General features: G+C 38.8%; 1 protein-coding gene across 1 annotated transcript; it reads right to left on the bottom strand.

Annotated features, from left to right (window-relative positions):
• Positions 1 to 3,512: 3,512 nt before the first annotated feature.
• si:dkey-72l14.3 (Glyco_hydro_56 domain-containing protein) lies at positions 3,513 to 9,117 on the bottom strand. The gene is made up of 6 exons (XM_035657573.1): positions 8,512 to 9,117; positions 6,913 to 7,161; positions 6,118 to 6,264; positions 5,672 to 5,758; positions 5,151 to 5,345; positions 3,513 to 3,899 (listed from the first exon to the last, which is right to left on the bottom strand). Exons 1-6 carry the CDS (start codon positions 9,115 to 9,117, stop codon positions 3,513 to 3,515), a joined length of 1,671 nt encoding a protein of 556 aa, XP_035513466.1.
• Positions 9,118 to 23,780: the final 14,663 nt, after the last annotated feature.

Here is a 23,780-nt window from a genome sequence, read left to right on the forward strand (position 1 = left end):
TTTGGAGACACTTGGTCGAGTGCCCTGCACACACACACACACACACACACACACACACACACACACACACAGACACGCATACAAACATATCCATGAAGATGTGTGGGTAGATGCCCTTCCTCCATGATACAGTGTGTTGTTATCCGTCCAGCCCGCTTGGTTCAGATTGCACTAACCTTTCCTCCCCACGTGGGGGCGATGTTTCTCTCTCTTTCTCTCTGTCTCTCTCGCTCATGGAGAGGCAAGTATAAACTGCTCAGAAAGACAGTGACTTTTGCACAGGAACAGAAAGTCTATTTTTTAATCTTATGCAACAAAGATCAGATTCTTTCACTGCAGGCTAAATGAAAGGAGGGGAACATCATGTCTGTCTTTTTTTATGTTAATTTATTCCGTTTCAGCATGGTTGCATTTTCAACTACACTGCTCCTCTCTGTGTCACTGGGAACTGACCACTGAACAGCCCCACCGGAGCATTTGGAGTTTAAGCTCAAATGCTTGAGGGCAGTTGTCGAAGGCAATGAGTGTTTTACTTTTTCTACTCAGATTCTCTCAGACTGTTCATCAATTTAAAACTGGCAACCTTTAAATCACAGGTCTGTTTCTTTTATTTAAAGGTACCACCAGCCATGTGTCATTAGGTCTAAAATCCCACTTTCCTGCTAGTGCAATCCAAGATGGTAGTTCAAGAACATAACTGGGGGGAAAAAATCTTACACGGTGGCTGAAAATATTTGAAAAGCTAAATGTCATTAAAAGTGAGAACACTTAATGCAAGACAGACAGATTAAACCAAACCACTGAAAACTTTTAATTGTGAGGCATTTAAGTAGTAATAAACTGTGAGTCATGAGTGTCATTGATTGGATAGTGTTTTTTCTGTTTTGATTCAGCCAATTTAAAACAACTTAATAAATGTTTTGGAAAAAAAGTTATTCATCTTTGGCTAGATTCATATTTGAATCTTGGGGGTGGGAGGAAATCCTGTAAATTAAATTTAAAATCGGTTAAAGTTCGTTTCTGATTGTACGGAACAGTCACAGACAGAATGCTTTTGTTTTCTTCAACATTAAAAAGAAGAATTAAATCTGAGAAACAGCGCTGGACGGAGTGGGGACATCACATTTAATTGCTTACAAAGTGAGTATTTATGAATTTACTCAACAATGAAAGCCACTCAAGACTGCAGCGTCACTTGGCTGTTGGAGCATGGAGCATTATATTTAATTTAATGAAGAGTCTGTGGCACTTCTGTCATTGCACTGGTGGCTAGCCTTGTAGTAGGTCTTTGTACATGTACTAGATTTTCATACTTTTACTCGTACGTATACCTATTACTGATGGCAGGCAGTATGTAATTTGGCTTGAGTAGTCTTACTGCTGAAGGCTTTTTTGGACTTGTCCAACACTCTTTTTCCAAACTAACTACTGAAATGGATTTTGGGATATTTCATTATCAGAGCAATACTGCAAGCAAAGTAAGTACACAGTTTAATCTTGGCTATGCATTGTCTGAACTCTCTGTGTTTTCACCACTATGGGAAAAGTTCATGTTATTGGCTTTACAAAAAGCTCGGATTGCATTCAATGTAAGATCTGCTCATGTGTCTCTTTGTCACTTTCCTCGACCTTGTTATCAGAAGTTTGTGAAAATTGGAATAGGAAGCATCGTTAAAAAGCTCATATTACAGAATTTAATGATCCTGGTTCCCTGTGATGATACTGAAATTTACTCAAACATGTCCATGGTTGTAAAGATGTAAATGCTCCTTTGCAGATGAAACTAAAAATGGAAGGACATTTGGGAGTCTTGGGATTTTTAAGGTGAAAAACTATCCTTCAGATGGGAGATATGAGAGAAAATGTCATTTTCTTGTTCATAATAGAATGATTAATTAATTTTCTGTTGTACAATCAGATGCACCTGTGTACATATGACCTCTTTCTGTAACTAAAAAAATGATTTAGATACCCTTCGTCTTGAGTGTATATTTTAATGAAAAATAACAAATAAATTTACATGAGCTGCAAAAACAAACATTTCAGTCTTTTTTTTTTCCACTGTACTGCCTGAAGCAGCACTAAAGGGTGTGGATGGGGAGGAAGCAAATATAAACAACACTGACTTACAAAAATATATACATGCAGGTTGCCTATTATGGAGTGTACTGAATGAATTTCCTCAGAGGTATGTCCTTTGAATGAATAGATACTGCATTTAAAGCAAACGTTTTAACCACAATAACAGTTAAAGGAGCTTTAATTACATTGGTCCAACAATGGGCCTTTTTCACAGCAGACATTTTTCACTTGTCACAGAAAGAAAAGCAAAAGCTTTATTAATAATAATAACAATGGCTCTGTTATATTAAAGTGTTCTACTAAGTCATGACAATATGAAATGTAGTCTGCATGCACAATGGACCTTCTTCACAGCAGCCATTTGACATAAAATAGTCAGGTAAACACAGGCGTTACCAATTATACTAATTAAGGCTCTGTTCCATTTAATGTAGCAGAGCCTTTCCAGTGAGTCAACATGCACCGTAGGACACCCTGACTCTGTTTGACCTGATTGGAACAGAACCTTAACTAGTGTCATTAGTAAACTGTCTTTACCCTACTACTTCTTGTCAAATGGCTGCTGTGAAAAAGGTCTATACCAGGAAACTGAAGTAGCTAAATGTCAAAACGAAGTTGAATGGTGCCGTTTCACCAGAACTCAGGCAGAGGGTGCTAGAGAGCGGAGAGTATTTGTGCTGCAGTTCAGCAGATAGGCTTTTGGAAGACAAAATGAACATGTGTGATAGAAGCCGTAATATAAAGCCTGAATGTTTTGGACAATATTTAACAACATTTAATATGTTTCCAGAAACCATGTTCCAATTACTTTGGATAATCTACACACTCACTTCAGTGTCAACAGTTTTTATTGAAACTACTGAAGAAATAGTCCCTGTTAAATCTGTCGACAACAGGTTTTATGTTTCTGTCTTATTCTGTCTCTTCGGCCCTTTAACCCAGCACATCTACTCATAGGAAAGAGAAACTCCTGAGTACATTAGGCCTTAAATGAAGTAGTCATTTCCACATAACAAAGCATTGACAAGTAAATGTATAAACAAAAAGTGCAAAGAAAATGAAACATCAGTGCAGGTAACAGACTGTTTTCATGTATCTGTGGTCAGGTTGAATGACTGATTTGATATGACAATAAGCTGATATCAGCACACCGATAGGTCAGTCTAAATCTAGTATGTCACATAAAATACAGCCTGTAGAAACTGAAAAAAGTGACTAGTGTTTGTACCACCGTCTCTTGGCACATTCAGTGATAGGCTTCTGGACATAGTTTGTTGTTTGTCTTTTTTTTAAATGATTCTCTATTCAGGTTATGTTCAGCTATAAAGCAGCATGTCCAGAGCTGGCAGGGATTCAGTGTCTTGCTCAAGGGCACTTCAGAAGGGCTCATATTGCAGTTGTAGCCCAGACCTTCCCAGTGAAGGCTGGTTTTAAGGTTCCAGGCATAGACTTCCAGCCACCAGCAACAGCAGAACAGTCAGGTTTGGGGCACTGAGTGGATTTGAACCACCGTCTGTAATGACTTCCAGTAAAGGCGTTGTACTTCTACTAGCAGGTGTGGTGCTTCCTCTTAACTCAGTCACAGAGGCACCTTTTGTTGTAGAAGCTACGGTTGTAGTCCCCATTACATCTCCAGTGTTTTCTTCTACGGTACCCCCAACAGACGCTCCGTCTTTGGGGGACTGCTGGTCTGAGACATCCCCGTCTGCAGTCTTGTACCACTGGCACTGAAAGTCCTTCTTCCAGATCTCTGCAGGGTCTGGTTCAGCTGGCTTAGTGATTGTGTCCGGCTGATCTGTGGCTTTTGCTGCCTCTGGCTGAGAAGTTCGACACAAAAATAATGTCAATATCAGAAAACATTGCTGCTGTAATTTTCATAGGCAGTAGTGAAACATTTTCTAATATCAGTCTGAAGATTACATTGTGTGGCCCAAATTAAAAAGGAAATACATTTTTTTTATATTGTTCTGAGGTTACAGCAATATTCATATTTTATATTGCATTGTATTTTTATGACAACCGAATATTGCCATAGCCCCATGCAGATATTTCCAAACAGTGATGAGTGTTCCCAGAGGAACACAGTGTTCTTGTGTTTAGTGCTGTAGGATCAGACTCCACTGGATCTTTCTCTGTTGTGTCTCAGCTACTGTTTTCCTCTCTGCTTTCTTACTGTCTAAACACAGAAGATCCTCAGGCAACTACACTCCCTGCTGATTCCCCCCCCCATTTTTTTTTTTTTATAAAGTCTTGGTTATCAGTCGTGTCTCAAAATGAGTTGTTCCGTTTCCAACTTTCCACACAGAAAGAACATGAACTTGTGTTTCTTTACATGTGCCTTCCACCATGTGTACACAGGCTTTTATGGATCAACTCTTCAGTAGCAGCAAGGGGGAAAGGTGAATGAGGCATTCACAGCTTTTTGCCTTTTCAGCACATACTAACCTCTTATATCGCACCAGTCTCATATATGTTGGTCAACCTTTCTACAGGCATGATTTCACAGTGGCACAGCCTGCTCCACAAATAATGCACTGACTTAAAGACAGAAACGCACTGTAATACTGGTGTACACTGTTTATTACATACACCTTGCTAAAACTTGAGTTTGGTCAATTTATATAGCCTCCAAAATGACCATAAGGTTGATACCAATACCCCTCTAAAACGATTTCAACAAAAACATGAGACGTTAAGTTTTATTACTGTGTTAGACTGCAGTCGTTTAGGCTACATGTCGCTAATTAACTGGAAACTCAGTCTAAATTACACTTGTTTCATCTGTCATAAGACTCTTAGGTTCACCACAAGTACTGAAGTGTGCCATGGCTTTGCATAATGACACAAAGCTGCTTTGATGATGTTGCCATTGCTAGACCAAGGACATAACAAGTCTTAGTTATTATCTGAACAAGGTTAAACAGGCCTCTGTCAACATCTATTTATGGCTCACTGTAGAAGTGGGCATCAAGCTCGTGCTTGTCAACAGGATTAATGATAACTGGAAAGTGATGCATAAGCAGGGCGTCATGAATCCAACGCAAATACTTAAAATTACATCGTCTCACCTTTTCTGTCACCTTCTCCACCACTTCAGATGGGCTTGGGAGGTGGAGATAGGCGGAGCTTTCTGGATTTTGACGGACACATCGGCCCTTTCCCTGGCACAGAGAGGCTGAGCAGAGTCGAGTTGCCGTGGTTACGTTGGTGGTGTAGGGTCCCAGGACCTTACGGACAAACTCGGCCAGGTCTTGACACTCTCTCTGGGAAATAAACAGGCAAACAGTTTGATGTAAACAGGAAGCAGGAATAGTGGTGTGTGCTGATGGTTACAGTTGATACTTCCAACACAAAGCAACATTTGGAGATTTATTAGTGAGATGAAAAAGTTAAATGGTGAAACTATTATATACACTTATAGACACTACATATATTATACTATTATATACACTTATAGTTTATAGACACTATTATAGTGTCTATAAACTGAAATGAACAAATTGATTACGTCTATAATTATCAGTGGCTGGATAAGTGTGCTGAGATATTCGTGGGTGTATGTATTTTATGCAAATCTATAGTTGTGTACCTCTGTCTTAGTCTCACTTCTCTCCCAGATGACAACCCCGGCTGTTCCCATGGCAGCGCTCTCTCCTATGGTGCTCACCAGGTCTGCCTGTTAGAAAGAAATTATACAAAGTCGATATAAAAGAGTCACAGCACAGCACGCTCTTTTTAACTTATCTCTTTGAGCTTGTGCCACAGTATGATACACTATAAACACCATTACACTAGTCATATGGGGCCTTTATTTATCTATTTACTTAGTTTAGTTTATTTCACGTGTGGACCAATAACACATTTCAGCTTTTTAATTATTCTCTTTTCCAATTTAAACTATGCGGCTTTAGAAACGGGGAATAAGCACTGTGATACAGTGTGAATCTACTTCTGTCCTCTCCCCTTGTTCTACTTTAGCATTGATCCATGTCTAGGGCACTTGGATAAAATACTACAAATACCAGATGTTCTCACCTGAGACAGGAAAGTATTAGTGGAGGCGTAGACGCTCTTGACCAGTGGGAATACAGGAAGATCAAACGGCATCCCAGTCAGAGATGAAACTCGAAGTGCTTCTCTGATTTGACTGGACAAATAAAGCATGGCTCCAGCTGTCCCACCCTATAAAGTAAGGGGACGGATTGTACACATTTGTACCTATAAACCAGGTACAGTTATTGGAAATATTCCAAACTTCTGTTTGGTTACAGAGACGTAGTTATACAACAATAAAGTGTAATCTGTTTTTGTCCACTAAAGTTTTTTTCACAACTTTTTCCCGTGTCGTAGATAAAGGGGTTTATATCACAAGGTTCCACACCAGCCTGAGGAACTGAAACAAGATTGTCTTTCTAAGTTACAAGAAACTGAGGTTTGTTGGTTTTGCTCTGTAAGTTTTTACAAAACCTCACTGACTGAAATGGAACATGGCATTTTTCATTTCACTTGAATTATTTTTTTTTTTTGCACTCGTGTAGATGTTGTTAACTGCTCAGGGGACAAACTTCTGTTAGACAGTAGATTTCACCTTTTTCGTCCTGATTGTTTTGTTCCAGCTTATATCCAATAAAGTTTAAGTACTTATCTGGAGAAAAAAAAACATTTCCCTTGAGTAACCATTAGGTTTTCTATGTTCCCGCTATAAATGATTCTCTTTATAATTATATTAAGTTTAGATTTTAAGGTACGTAATTATAAAATCCTAACCTAATATAAAAATGGGTTAGGGTTAAGGTTAGGGTTAGGTAACAACAAAGTCACGTTACCCACCTGCAGCTTCTCCAGGGTAAGGACAGGGTAGAGGGCGGAGCATCGTTTCCACAGCCACAGAAGCTCGTCGTTAAGGGCCATTTCTGCAGCAGGGCACTGGCCGGTGTAATTGGCTAACATGGTTTGGGCGGGATCACCATTGTAGCAGCTGGGGTAAGGGGAGACGCCCCATAATGCTTTGGGTCTTAACCTTTTGACCTCCCGGAGAGTCTCCATCATTACTGACTGGGCTGCTGCCTCGAAGTCCACCTGTAATGAGATCAATATAGTCTTTCAGTCCCCTCCAGACATTTATTTGTAGTTATATATTGTTTTTTTTTTTTAAGTTATTATGAATTGTCCTAAAGAAATCATCAAACTTGAGCAAAGTGTTGGGGGATACGTCAAAGATTTTGCTGCACAGTCTCTGAGGTAGCTCATATTAATAGCTGTGGTTATTAGACCATTACGGACAATGTTGCAGATCAGTGAGCATGACTGCTATGGCAGTATTGGATTTATTCACCATTTATGCACCAATAGGATGAACAACCTAGATTTAAGCTATTTAAGGGAATAGTTTTCTAAGCTTTAATACTTAAAAGTGCATAAAATGAATAACTGTATATAAATTAAGTATACTCACTTTCTTGTCAAGAGTTAGACGAGTAGGTTGTTCCACTTTCATGTCTACGTGTCCATTAAATATGAAGCTGGAGCCAGGGGACAGTTAACTTATAATAACATCTCTGAAGCTCACTGATTAACACACTATAGCTTGTATCTCCAGCATTTTCTTCTACTGTACCCCCAACAGATTCTCCGTCTTTGGGGGACTGCTGATCTGAGACATCCCCGTGTGCAGTCTTGTGCCTTTACGACTCGTACAAAAACTGAGGTGTAAAAGCATTATGGGGCGGATTACTGCTTGACCAGACGCAGCCGTTTTTACACATACTATATGTGGTAGTACTATAAGCAAACTACTGGATGGGGTCAAACATGTTTTTACCCTTTGTTGCACCATAGAGAGAAAACCACTTTGTCCGGGTGAGTCACATTAAGTAACTCTATGCTGTAAACTGTAACTCTTCCTCCTTCAACCTCACTCTTGTGGTGCCCTCATGTTTATCCTGCCTGCCAAACTGCTTCCTCATTTTCCCTCCTCCCTTTTCGTCCTTTGGTACCTCTTTAAAGGTGCTCACATCTTAACATCATAATGAAAAATCACTGCCAACATAATTACGATACTTTTGGTGTAATGTCCAAAAGCAAATGTTACCATAATGGTATAAGTGTCCACGTCTCAGTGGATATTTGCATTTTCCATCAAAGTGTTTCATCAAAGATGTTCTCTTAACTAAAGAAGAAACACTTTTGGATGTGGGTTTTTTTCGCTGTTGGCATCTTGCATGTTTCACCATCTGCCAACAACTTTGAAAGTCTTCTCTCCATCTCCATCCATACTCCCTCAACCTCTCCCTTATCCCTCTTTCCTTTTCATGTTTACCTATTTTACTTCTTTTCATTTCTTTAAAACTTGTTTTCTACTTATTCCATAGCTGTCCCTTCCTTCTACCCCCTACCTTTTTATAACCTATTTCCCTCAACTTTCTTTACCTGTGACCACTTCTCCACCTCCTCTGGGGTCCAGGAAGGAAAGAAAGACTTTAGCAGGTTCCTTGATGCCTCCAGATACATGGCCTTCCTATCACGGTTCCTTGACCACTGGGGGACCCACTCTGCCCAGCGCAGCACCCCCAGCCCGAGGTACCTCGGGGCAGGTAAAGCTGCCTCCAAGTCCTGCTGTGTCTTTTGGAGGTGGTTGTCCAGCCGTGTGTGTTGTGGTAGCCCCCCATTGACCGGTGTGTCTTTGTCCACAAAATATGGGTAGTTCCCAAGTGTGTCCTCGTAAAAGACTGCCACGCGGCCCTCCCGTTCCATCCCGAAAGATCTGGGATCTGGTCGACCTGAGCAGGAAGAGTCAGGGATGCCCCAAAAGATGATAAAAGGTTGTCCGGACAGGAGAGGGGGGCGAGCTGGCTGGGGTGGACCGGCAATACTAAGGTCAGCAAAGGCAGCAAGCAGGAGAAGGAGGGTCAATACAACTGAAGGCTGGATTTGAAGGATGGCTGATAAAAAAGTTGCATGAGTCCTGAGATTGTAAGGTGTCAGTTTTGGTTTGGGCTTTGGGTCTGGACGCGACCGTGGCTCGGTCCACGCCATTGAAGCGGCCACCTCTCAGGTTCTCACCCCTCCAGGCCTTTACAGCCAATCATGTTCCTGTAAAACACATAGTAGAATTCTGTAGGGTGATAAACAAACTCTTGACCTAGTAATGAGCAGAAAGCAATGAACAGAATGATTCCACTGTGTCATCTGCTGCTAGTGTCATTTAAGAAAACCTCACTCTGAACAATTTACACAGGGTCTATTCCTTTAATGTCTTATTGGCTCCAGTTAATGCAAAAACATTTTTTTTTGTGATTTGTGGATTATAACTGTAACTGGGATATTTTATCTTGAAAACAAGCAAAAGCCTCTGAATATCCTGATATTTGCTTCTTTGTTTTGTCACCTCAGTGTCATATTTTAAAGGCTTTAAATCCTTCCTTAAACTCTTCATATCTTCTCTACCATCCTTCATCTCCCCCATTTAAAGTGGGTGTAGTGAAATCAGTGACAGATTATAGATTTCTCAAGGGTTCCCCCAGTCACACATGTCATGAAGAAAGCCAGTGTAGTTAATATTTGATACACTCAGTGATGTAGAATACAGTAGACACTCAGTAGGGGTCCAGGTTTTCAAATGTTTACAGATTGTGTACAAGGCTGCACACAGTGGTAAAACAGGATAAATGCTGAGTGGAATTACTAGCGACTCCCACATGCACTTGTTTAAATACTAATCATCTTTTACCGACCTTCCATTTCAAGGCAAATAGACTGCTGCAGGAATGAATCCTAAAGCCAGTAAATTGAGTTAACATTTTTCCACCTCTGGTTCTCTCACCTTGACGTCCTGTTACATACAACACAACATAAAATCCATCGGTAAATACCCCACTTGTGAATTTTGAAGCTTTTATGTGTCTTTTAAAAAGGTGGTTGCTAACAAATGGCTAAATAAGACTACAGAGGTTGTCGGTGAAATGTCAGCGTGCAGAACACAAAGACTTGATTCCATAACTATGGTCTCCATATTGCTATCTTTCTTGCATATTTGTGCAACCAAAATATATCTTTCGGCACTGTTTTGTACTGATTCACAGATAAGTAAAATAAGAGTAGTAAGTAATACTACTGTTCTATGAATACTACTGTATTCTGCAGTTGGATTTGAGGTTTAAAAATTAAGCTTTTTATCCATTTATTATAAAATATGTTGTAATTTCTCTCTCACTCTCTCATGTGGGGAGGTCAGCGGAGGTTTTGAGTGGATTGTAATTTTTATATAATTTAATGTCAAATAACTAACCTATTGAGATCACTACCCATTTACTTAAAAGTTTCTTAGTGTTACCCAGACATTACCCAGCAGATACATTGTGGCTCTTTGTGCTAGGAGACAATAGCACCCTTGTTTCTCCTTTCATAGCACATATCCCTCACATTGAGAGACACCTAAATGTCAGAGAGAGAAACTCACTTGGGTATGTAAATAGCCCAAAGTTGTCTTTTATTTTAAGAAGCTGTTAGTTATTATAGCATTATTGTCAAATTTATCACACTATTTCCTTACAATTAACTTTGTGAGTCACATTATAATTCCCATTTAGTGCTATGAGACTGACACCCAGATGGCCACTGTGTGACTCACTCAGCTAATAAGGATAATGAGGAATAAAGTGCTAATATACGTTAGCAGTACAGTATCTGGCCAGTTCAGCCAGAGAATTTAGACTAGCACCATACACTCTTGAAATGTTGCCACCTAAAAATGTTTGTATTTTATTTTTTACTTTTTTATTCTTAGATGCACTACATCTCAGAGTGACATTATATTTTATTCCACTACATTTTCCTGACAGCTGCTGGTTCAGTTTTTACAATTTTACATGTTTTGCATGTAAAATACCCTCATACAATATCATGGATTTTAAGTTTAAACAAAACTATTTGTTAGACCACCTGCAGATTTGAAATACTGCCTACAGATTAATGCATCAATAATTTAACACCCAGACTTCAGCAGAGGCAGCAAAACTGACAAAGACACTTTGAAGATGAGTGCTGGAGTTGCTTCCTCCCAGTGTGTGTTCGTGAAGCTTTTACACCATTTATTCCACTGTGGATCATACAACTTTAGTTTGGAGATGATGGAAAACATACAAATGCAGTGATAAGAGACCCAAAACAGTACAGGAGGGGCGCGGTTTGTACTGAAGAATAATAAATATTCTGAATTTACAGGTCTTTTTGACATATAACATAAAAAATAAAAAAAATCTCCTGTAGCCGCTTGTTAAATTTAAAGGAATCACACACTGGAAACAAAACTTTTGACAAATAACTTTTTTTCCTGCATGGAAGTTTTGTCATATTGCCTGTATTGTGATTAGACTTGTTACTATGCTGTCAAATAAAATATAATCAAAATATATATTATATATAATATATATATATTATATATATTATTTGAAATAAAGTTCTGCTCATGTAGCAGTCAGCCTGTCTGGCACAGGCACAGAAGGAAATCCTTCCATATAACAGGAAGGTAGTTGTCAATAATAATAGATTGGATTAGGCCAACTGGGAGGAATATACAGTGCTGTTCCACAGTTACACTACAGGACTCTGCTCTTATTCAACAGGCAGCACAAGGTATGAGATAATGAGAACGGGAAACAGCACTAAATGTTACTCTTTTTAAATAATGTGTGGCTGGTAAAATGTGAAACATAACAATGGATTCTACCAGGGACTACCTCTCCTGTTGTTGCCCATGGATGTACAAACAGCTATCTCTGGATTACTTTGATATTCAAGAAAACTTGTCTAAAAAATGTGATGATTCTCGGGCAAGTTCTGGAGTTATAAGGTGGCTTTAAGCAGATTTATTTTTAATAGACATTTTAATAACAATTATAATATTATCATCATTAAGTCACAATGAATGTAAAATATGTATGTCTGTGTGTTTGCATTTAACTGAGTTATGATTTAATGAAGAAGCCTAAGTACCTTCATTTCCTCCATCAGCTGAGTGTCACAGCCTGCTGCTGAGACTGTTGGTAAATGGGCCAAACTATTAAAACGTTGTGAAACCTGTTGTTTTCAGAATACTGCTATACATCCTGTCTCTCCCTCTGCACCCTCCTTAACTCTCCCCTGCCACTCTGGGGAGGCACGTCTTACAGTTGACCAACAGTCTGAACTCTACTGGAGACATACACGCCTTTCTTCTTAATGATATTCCCTCATTTGGTGTTCTGATGATGACTATAAGGAGCAGCGTCTAACACTCAGCTAGCTTAGAAATCTCCTATAGGGGTTGGATTGGTTTTAGCATATGATTCACATTATATTCACATACATCAGACTATTCAATGATCCCTAGTAGTGTCCTGGTTCGAAGCAGCTTCATATTTATTCAGGCTTTTCCTTTTATATGCATTTCAACTTCTTTACGGTGGATTTTTTAAAGGTTTTTGGATTACAGACATATTGAATCCACAATCACATTGTGTCCTATTCCTCTGGTGTTAACAAAGGACTGTAGCATTTTAATGTTTTCCAGCTTATTTTTTTTCACCAGAAACTTGTCACATTTTGGCGAAAAAGCTCCAGCAATTGCTTGTTAGGGGTGGCAACTCCTCCCGACAGCGCAGAGAGCCGCTTGCTCTCTAACAAGCCATTAAAAAGGGAAATTTTACACTATGTGACGAATGCCTGGTAGAGACAAAGTGAAACTCAAAATGCCAAGGGATTCTTGTAACATGTATATATTACCGGTATGTGCAGATAAAGACACACAAGCTTTGAGGAGGGAAAAGAAGGGACTATATTTGCGCTTTACACCCTCACAGGTGTTTTCAATTGACTTTGCTGATTAGACCTCCAGTCAGGTGGAGGTTAGTGCAGCTAAAATATGTGACGTTACCAACCTAACTGACAGGAGAGTGAGGGAGCTGTCAATCAGGCGCCGTCTGTACACGCCCACACAGTCCTGAGAGTCTAATCAGGCTAAAGTGAGAACACCTGTGTGGGTGTTCAGGGGCATTACATATGAACAAATAACACACTGACGAAGTGTGACACCTCTGCAACACAACTACAGTATGTTAACAGGACAAGTATGATGAAAACCATTTCACGCCATTATTTGATTTAGACGTTTAGATCGTTTCATTTGCCTCACCGTAGTTCTCATCTAAAAAAAACAGCCGTTGAGTTCTAATTATATCTTACACATGAATGCGTAATTGCCTGATTATACGCAGCTTCAGCGGTACTGATTAATTTGCACATTCCTTGTGAAATCTGTTTGAAAACATGATGTATAAATACATTATTAGAATTGATTAGATTAGAATAGAAAAGGTTTGATCTAAAAAAAAAGTTAAAGTTATCCACCTCGGTTCATTTTAGGCATTTAACTGATGCTCTTATCCGCACAGACTTCCGAAGAACAGTTAAATAAGCTCCAAGATCACCAGCGTTATAAGCCACTAATACTAAGGAGGTCAGAGGTAACAGAATGCACAGTGTGCTGCAAATATCCCAGTGTCCAAGTCCATCATTTAAAAAGGTGCATAGAAGATGGGAAACATGAATGAAGAATACATTTACTTGTTTAAATGATTCCAAAACTGTAGATTGTGAAGAAAGATGATTTAATAATGCTCTGTATTTGAAGATATTTATTCTCCACTTAATTGAGAATGGAGATTTACCTTTGGTATTGTCCCGGAATTGAAATGTTTAAAAATAGATGTGTGAAGTCTTGTATGATTTCAATGCCTCCTCTAGAGCTTCCCACTAATAACTCCAGGTTTTACTATAATTGCCTACAGTGTTATTACAATTATCGTGTGCTTTTTAAAAAGTGCCAGTACTTTGCAACTTCTCCAACTGCTACCTTTTTTTTTTTTTCCAGTAGCTGTCATACTGTACAGTGTGTAATCCTTCACTCGTTGGTGGTGAATGGTAAACGTGATAGCGGGCTAATCTGGTCTGTGTTTACCTGTCTGTCTGGACAGAGGCTGATCCTGAGCCCACCGCCCCCGCAGCTCAAAGCTTTTCCCACTTCTCTGCTTCTCCTGACACTTGGTTATACATTGTTGAGTCTTTAATATACCAGCCTATATGTTACACATTAGTTCAGATGTTAACTTTTAAAAATCTGTCCATTAAATGATACGTTATAAAGAAAAGTGTAAAAGAAAGTTCACATTTAGTTGATTGTTAATAAGACACTTTTAATTATTAAACTTATCAATAATTCATGGCATTATTACAAATGTCCTTCAGCCAAGAACGAATTAATGAGTATATAAATCCAGCATTTATAATTTTTTAGTTCTTTCATTTTGTAATGTGTTTTTCTGTTCATTTTTATCCCACAGTCCATTTGTCGGCTCCTCTGCCATGAAAGCCACCATGCTGTGCCAATAACACAAGGAAAGGAAATCTGTTATTTCAACCTGCTGGGACTCTGATTTGATCTTGCCATCATAAAACAGTGTTAAAAAATCATATTTTGCACTTGACGACGAGAAAACCCTGCTTATGTTAAATTTAGACCTCTAGATCTCGTTTAAAAACTTGGCAAGCGGAAGCTGTGAGCTTACAGCCGCGCTGGCTGCTGCTTTCTATCTTTGAGACTGACTACCAAACGTTGGCCGCAGTGTAGTGCAACAGGTTCTCTTCTCCTATATTGTATGTAGTGAAACTCTGATACTGTAAATCAAAACACCTCACAGTGATTTTTTCCAGACTTTTCAGGAGAAAAATTATGGGTCATGTTTCCTTGTGAAATATGGAGCCTTTAAGGGAAGCAGTGGATCGATGTCTCCTTGTTGGGGGTAAATAAACTGGTATCCTCTGGCCGTGCTGTTTGTGCTGCTGCTCAATGAACCGAGAGGAAACACCGGTAGGATCCAATCAGGACGTGAAATCAGAGATTAGCACGATACATGCGTCACTCCAATCTAATGCCCAATAAAGACCCAGCGCAGCCATCCTACAGCGAGTCACTGTTCAACATGCAGCCCATTGGTTTTAGTACATTTGACCACAGACAAGAAGTCCTCACAGTCTCAGGATTTTATTTATCATCCGTCTCTTTTGTATCATTTAGAGTATATGTTACACCTTAGCTGAGAGGTTAACTTTTGTTCTGTTCATTATGTAGCGTATGCTCCTGTTGACCACATTATTAGACAGCTTGGACATAGTCAGTAAGGTGATAATTGCTCAGTTGGCTCCAGTGACTCAATAAAACATCTGGAAGGATTCCAAAAAGTATGAGTGATCAGTGCTGCCATTTTTGTCCAAGGACAGAGCTGTCAGTCCACACCAGTCACATCACTGCCAGATGATACTTCCATAATCCTTGTTTGGGGACTTAGGTCCTTGACATGGTACCACAAAATATAAAATGTACTATTTTATAATTAACATATAAAATTAGCTGTGAATCTAAATGCCCCCCAGAGATTTTAAAATCTTAGCCTGGCTCCAGACCCCCCAAGGCCCTCTAAACGATACGGGTGTACAGCTGATGGATGGATGGACGTTGTATATTAGATATCTTTATTTTCATTATTATTTTCCCAACTGTAAACTCCCAGCCTATGGTCCTGATGGTTTTGACTATAAAAGATACAACCAAACTACCTATTGTATGGTTTCAGTAGTATTTTTACCAGCAAACTATGACAGTACACAGCCACAGAGGTACAAGATGTGTTTGTATTAATGATGGAATATGTTCAAAGCTTTTATGGCAAAATGTTCAGCAGTTTATCCACTGACACAACTACAGTTAATGTAGTTTTAGTACTTAAAAAGTAACTTCAACATGCTCCAAATATGTATTAAAATATTAATGTTAAATATGAACCACATTTATGTTTTGTTTTCTTAAAATCAACAACTAAGCTTTTCCTTTAGTAGAAACAATTCTAGTTTATGCAATGTTCTATTTGTAATAGTCAAGACATTAAGGTCTTATTATTATTATTATTATTATTATTATTGTTAGTTTGGTGTTGGATGTTGTTAAATGTCAGTGTTGATTAATGTATACGGCCCCCTAAATAAACACACAAACAAACAAACAACAACAAATGTGCTAATATTTGATCAGTGATCACTCTACAATGGAGGTCATTGGAATTTAGTTTGGGATGCTCACAGCAGTGAATTATTCAACAGTTGCACAGAGGAAATGGTCTACTTACCTTTTAGAAGACCAAATAACTCATCCAGCTACCAGTTCTATCATTTTATTTTCAGTTTTTGCTACACTATTTCTATTAAGAAACCTTAGTAGAGAAAACAGCATTACATTTACCCTTGTGCTACCCCCCAAAACATTTATTTATTTATTTTTCTGCTTTGCAATCCCTGACGAGCCTAGTTGTGGACCTCTGAGTGTTTCAAACAGAATCAATGAATAATGAGTTGAAACAAAATGCTAATTCAGTTTGATTATCAGACTTGTCCAGATGTCATGAATAAAACAGAGCAGCAACAATATGATTGCATCTGATTTAATTGAAGAAATATGTGCTGTTTAATGTGCTGGCTTGAATCAAATAATTCAGTTTTGAATCTATTTATCTTTTGATTTGGCATTTTATCTTTGAATATACAATATCCATCATTTCTTTGTTGCTTTTTTGTTTTCTTTTTGTAAACCACTGACTTCATTACTTTACTTAGATATGTTATCATGGTGCTAATTAAGTTATACTGACCAAAAACAATTCTAAAATTGGTGCTACTAAAAAAAAACAAGACGTGCCAAACTTACCAAGGCCGGGGTTGTTCCTGTATTTACTCCTCACAGTCTGGACATCGTCTGAGTTACTGCTCCCGATACTACGATATTTTATCCCTCTGTCCTCTGTTTTATTTGTTACTCTTCCGGATAGAAAAATCAAGGAATCCTGTTGGATTTGTGAGGGCATGGATAAGCTGTGCATGTATAACATACAGCAAAAAGAAGCCTGACATCTGGAAGAGAGATAGAGAGGAAGGGAGGGAGATAAAGAGACAGAAATAGACGAGAGAATTAAAAAGAGAGATAAAAGTGTCAGTAGAGAAAGAGAGGTAAGAAATGAGGATGGAAAAGACAGAAAAGAGGTAAAAAAAAGAGACCCACAGAGAGGTAGAGGAGTAGCTGAGAGTCTGTTCAGGAGATAGAACGATAGGTGGGCCGGTAGGTGTGTGTGAGTGTGTGTGTATGTATGTGTGTCGTGTGCTGTGATGTGTTGTGTGTGTGTGTGTGTGTTGGATGTGTGACCTCACCTTCACAGCCAGGCTAAGCTTCCTTACTGAGAGGAGGTAAGCAGGGTCAGTGTCGACCACGTCGGCTCACATGACCAACGACACTGACCGTAATCCCATAATCCTCTGCTCTACCGCTGCTACTCTTGGCTAAACAAACACCCGAGCTGTGGAGGATCACACCTGACCCCCTCTTCTTCTTCCTCCCCCTCCCTCCACTTCCTTCCCTCCTCCTCTTCATCTTTTGTCCCCTCTCATCTTCCTCACATCTCACTCACTTTCCTCCCCTCTCTCTCTTCTTCAGTTCAGTTATCTTTCATTTTTTTCATTTCTTTCTGTAACTTCCCTCCTCCTCTCCTTCGTCCTCCTCCCCCTCCAGCTCCTTTCCTCCCTCCCAAATCCCTCTCTCCCTAATCTCTTTTCTTCCACACTTGACTATCTGTTGTTTTATGTTGAACTTCTTTTTCAAGGATTCAGCAGCTACAAAAAAAAACACTGTTTGGGTTGGTGTGACACAGCAATAAACTTCCTCTTCCTCTATATTATTTCCTTCTTCTGCTCTCTTACTCTCATCCTTCCCTTTGTACCTCCTCTCTTTGTTGAATCACTATATTTTAGTGATTTTACTCCTGTATTATTTCCTCTACTGCTATAGTTTTTTTTCATGAACTAGTCACAATCCATATGTCCCAGTTAATTGTGTCCCTTTGTTACCTAACACATTTGGACATCAGTGGCCTTCAAATGAAAATCTGCTCACTGTGCTCAGAGCCACACTAGCACCCCCATGAGGAATTAAACAAGTGGTAAGTTTGACCTGTTGGTGGTGCTAGATAAAAAGTCAAGAGAATTCTTAAAGTAATATCATTACAGTCCATCAGGTAGGAGATACTTCACTCTCTTTCACCAAAGTGGTGAACAGACAGACGAAATATTAGACTGACACTGACCAATCTAGAGCATATCTGGAAGTGGAAGGTTAGTCTGAATGTGTGAGACATTAATCTCAGTAAAGAGTTGTAGGAAGATGCAGCTGCTGAGATGGTTTAGATTGTATCTAACATGCTTCGTATGAAACCTTTGAAACATCAGAGACAGTCAGTGTTGAGAAAACTATGTTAATTAAACTCAGTGAAATGACATGAAGTATGTGGGAGAGGTTCTGAAAGGGATTTAAATCAACCCTTTAGATCCGACTGATGGGACGTGGCTGAATGAGTACAGCACTATACCTAGCTGTAGAGCAATTCACTACTCCCTCCAAAGTTTGGGGAGTATTGACATTTCAGAACACTATTAATCATTAGGTAGGTTTTCATCCACCATCATTTCTGCATAGCTGCATGGAAATGCCAAAAACTTGAAAAGAAAACTTTTTTGTTGAGGTATTGATAAAAGCAAAATGTGACAAAGTGCAATGGAAACAGATGTAGTGAATAAATCAGGTATGAAGCTATGAGGAGATTGAACCTTCCTCACATTAATACATGAAACAGAAATGCCAGATTTCCATTGTGTTTTCTACATTGTTCTTCATCGTTTGAGGTTTGACTGGTGCTCATTTAATCTCGTCATCTTCTGCTGTGTTGTAATGGCACCCAATGGTGTTATATTTGTGCCTCATTGCTGAGCAAAAAATAATTAATTTTGTCTGAGCAAAATCTATTCTGTACTCACTAAATACACCAAAAAAACTGACTACATTTGTTCGTCTACGACTCGATTAAAACATATTTCCAGTCCATTATTTTGTATTATTGACAGAAATGTTTTCATGATTTCATGTCATGTCCGCTGATTTTCATCTTCTTAGGAAAGCATTGTGACTGCAGATGAACGGAATAGATTTTTTCTCCAACAAAAATATGATTTGCTTATGTATAATTTCTCTTTAAAATCTAATTTATTTTCTTGCAAAATGTATTTTTCTGTGCTCCTAATCTCCCATTGCTCGCTCAGGAAGGAGGCACAAATATAACGCCATAGCACCCGACTGGAAAATTAGTGCTACAAACTGTTTATCTTGATGAACCAACTGCTGATAATTATATAACAGTAGTGGATGGAAACACATTCAGCTCCAAAATGATTATTTTTGCAAACATAAAATATGACACATTGCATTGTGAGATTTTTGGCAGAAGGTAGTGTACATGTGACTGGACACCTTTTTTTGTCCCACTGTGGACATTTACTCTCACCTCCATCTATGATATCGCTCTGCTAGCTGCACTCTGGTTGGTACTACTCAATATTAATTAAAGCTGTTGCCACATTTAGTTTTTGTATTTCAGTAGTATTTTATCCATTAAACTGTGATTTTTTATTTTTTTAATTCCACACAGTATTCAGAGAACGTAGCCCCAGCTAATTAATAACACGATGTTACATTTGTTTTATATGAACAAATTTGGTGTATTGCCACATATGAAACTGTTTCCTTAAGATACTAATATTTCATATGGGCTATATTTGTGTTGGAGACGGGTAAAAAAAACCATAGAAATATGCATCTCCACCATATCTGGCTTTTGTGTAACAAATCACATATTTATATTCTCCATCTAACACACTCATTACTGCCTATATTCTATTCCTCTCTACATCATCTTTTCCTTTATTGTTTTTGTCTTTTTTCATTTTGCTTCTTATATTTCCATCCCAGTCCTTTATTTAGGCCCCATACCTTTCACATTCCATCTCTCTCTTCTAAGTTACCTGTCATTTTTTCCATTAGAGCTGTCACTGCACACAATAGCTAATAACCTGGTCAAAGAATCGCACCTGTGCTCTCCTGCTTTTTCTATAAATTCTCCTTTTCCTCCTTTTCTCTCTGCTGGTCTTTTCTTTAGATTTTTACCCTGTTAACTGTCACAGCTCCTGTTTCTCTCGGCGCTGCATGCAGCATTTCATTTTTATTACAATTAAGACTATTCTTTTTTATAATTTCTGCAGCATCCTTTCACAAAGATGTTAGAGACTTTATGTCACCTTCCCCAATTCTGTTTTTTGTCTTTGCTTATTCAGTCGTTTGGGATGAGAGTTGTTAGCCCTTAACGATAGATGTGAAAATGAAAATATGCAGTGAGTGGGTCAGGGAAAACATCTGCAACACTTTCAGAGTGAAATCTGTTCCTTTTTTGTTTTGGTGTTTTTTTTAAACGCAATATAAAGGCTGGAAATTCTCTATGTGATGGACTATTTTATATCTATATATAACACACATATCAACATGAACATGGCAATGATTTATTACACTTAAAATGTTGCGTATATGATCATTTATATAGAAGAATCCCTTATATGTTCCGTGTGCGTGTCAGCTATTGAAAGCTTATTTATGTGTATACATTTGTGGAGTTTGGTGCGTTCCTCACAGTATGTGCATCTAACTAATGCTCATGCTTTTACATATTCCAACCTTTTATTTTATTCCCACTGAGGCTTCCTGCCCTATAAATACATGCATCTCACCGCAGGGAGTTCTGGATAAAAGCATCCACCACATGCTAAGTGGCAGGCTATACATGAGTACATATCTTTGTGTCAGAATTTGTGTTGATCTGTGTGTTTGCGTGTTTTCCAGTCCTCTAGTCTCTGTATACATCAGGGTTTTATATATGTTGCATTGTACTCCAGATATATTGCAATTATATCCTGGATTTTATATATTTGTTTATATGTAACATAACCACTATAGATTGAGTGTAAATTCTATTTTCTAGATACATCCTGATTCATATCCACACATCTGGAAGCTGCCCAGTCAAACCAGTCTGATTTGGAGTTGGAGGTTAGCTGTCTAGAAATTTGATTATTTACATTGGATAAGAAGATATAATAATGGAATTAATTACATGGGAAATGTGTGACGTGATTCACATGGGATATTACATGTGAAACTGATGTACACATTTGATTTCTTACATTTCACAAAATCCTGTGTCTATATATGAGTTTTTTACATGTGATATAGTGTTCCAAGTTTGATGAACGTGTGCTTTCTTTTGAAGGGGAGACTGTACCAGCGACCTTGACACATGCAACTCTCATTCCTGAGTGTATGTAAGTGTGTTTACGTGTGATTACTGCATGTGAACAGGCGCATGTGTTGCATGTATACACGTTTGCATAACACTATGTTATGTGACTTTTATGTCGTGATGGTTTTAGGTCCCTCTGACTCTGAGTCAGCGAGTCGATTGCGTGTTTATCTTGGTACTGGTCTAATTGCATTTTTTGTTGTGGGAAGAGGTGATTTTGCTTGTACATCATGTTGCCTGTGCTATGTTGGCATGAGGAGGTCTTCTGCCCTCTTCAAGGTGGAGCAGACGGAGTACACGGATTATACAAAGGTCACCAACAATACCTTCAGGTTAAACACACATAGACCATCATCGACACACAGACCAGCACACCAGTCAGATTATACGTATTCAATTCCCTCAGGTCATCCGATTTGCTCTGAGGCCATGTTTCCCTGGAAACACATCAGCGAGGGGATGATGATGATGATGGTGATCTCAAAAGCCGGCGTATTCGGATAGAAATAGGACACACTGGGAGCAGATAAGGAGACATGAAGCAGATAAGAACGCAGGAGGAAGATAAGGAACTAGGAGGTATGGAACAGCTAGAAGGAAGGATTTGCACAAGGTATTTATTAAATCAATTCACATATTGCCAGCTGAGATTTTTTATCCCAATTATTGCTATTTAATAGTAACATACAGGCTGTACGGATGCCTCAGTTAGTTATGGTGAGCTGGTCCCTGCTCACCAAGACCTTATGTGGCATTTGGACACCACTGGAAGCCAGACTCAGGCTGACATCCGTTTCTGAAATCAGTTTGACCCTCTGCATGTCACTGATAAACCATTGATGTCATACCACATGTCACAGTGGGTCCAGTAAATCCAGTAAACGCAGAAACATCAGCCTTTGGAAACTGGATCGCTTATAGAAAAGCAGCAGGCAGGTACTATATGGATCCACAAGCTAATCACTTCCCTCAGTAGAGACTGATGACTTACTTTTAGCTTTTGTTGCTAAAACTGGATGGAAACAAATAGAGATTTAAAAACCCTGCATCGCAGAACCAATCCAAAGATCGACTGGTAACAGTAGACTAGGTACTATATTGAAGCAACCACCAAGCATTGCATCATATGTTGTATTTCTGAATGATCTGACTGTGATTTTCACTCATTCATTACAGTCACTCATTGGCAAGCTTCTCAGTGAGCGTGTTCAATGATTTGCAGACATGTTGGGTGTTATGATTGTGGGAGGTGATTGCAGGGCTTGAATCCAGCTGTTAGAACTCAATTCTTGGCTCAGCCATTGTTGGATGTGGGCTCAACCTTCTACAATATATACAATAAGACACTGATTTTAACTCCTAGAGGTTATTCTTTTCACTATAAAAATGTGCTTTTATTCATTTCTTTCCCAAAAGAGGAAAAAAACTAATTGTAAAGCCACAATAAACATCATACATACTCATCTTCAGTTTCCCTTTTACCTTTCAGTCATGCCAACAGATTACAGTATGAATATCCCGCAAATCCTGAAATAGAATATGATGTTTATTGGTATGTTTCCATTAGTGTGTAATCACCTGAAAATGAGAATGATTATGTTTTAGTTACCTTAGAATTAGTTTTTATCAACAGACGCTGTTGCACCTTCCATGGAGTCTGCCATGATGAACCGCAATGTTTCTGCTATAACCCAGAACGGACAAACACTGACTGTAGATAGGACAACTACACTGCTAGATACACTACATTTTACACACAGGCCCTTCAAAGTGCGCTAGGGCACTGTCTTTAGCTAATCGGCAGCAGAATTCCTTATTATGTCTAATAAATGATGACATGTGAAAATGTATTACTGATGTACAGTGTTGATTAGACTACTGAGTAGTGTTGGTGGGCTACTCTCACACTGCCAGTGGTCATTAATTAACAGTGAGCCAACAGGGATTACACTGCAAAATAAGTTTTAGAAACCATCACTGATGCAAGCTGTGAGAGAGCAGAACACTCCCACTTCCCTTACAGTATATGATTATTCTCCAACTCATTGCTATCTTCCAGCAGTGCCGCCACTCCCAAATAGTGCAATGGCTTTGCAGCGCTGCCCATAATGGTCCTGTCATGTTTAACTAGAGCCATGCATTTATGTCACAGATATGTACTGTCTGTTCGATTGCCGTCCCTTTAACAGACAGTTAAGCCAGCAATGTTACAGATGTCTAAAAAGCGACATTTCCTCATACATTATGCAGAACTGGCAGTAAAGACACACAAATAATGATTTCTGTCACCATAGGGTTGTTGGTGATATAATTAACATTTAGGTGCAATATGGGGAGCGATCTGGTTGCATGAGAGCTCCCTCTGATGGCCAGAGCGAGAGAGAGGGA

Source organism: Morone saxatilis, unplaced genomic scaffold (assembly GCF_004916995.1).
Source record: "Morone saxatilis isolate NCDOM2014 unplaced genomic scaffold, NCSU_SB_2.0 Contig15, whole genome shotgun sequence".
NCBI lineage: Eukaryota > Metazoa > Chordata > Actinopteri > Moronidae > Morone > Morone saxatilis.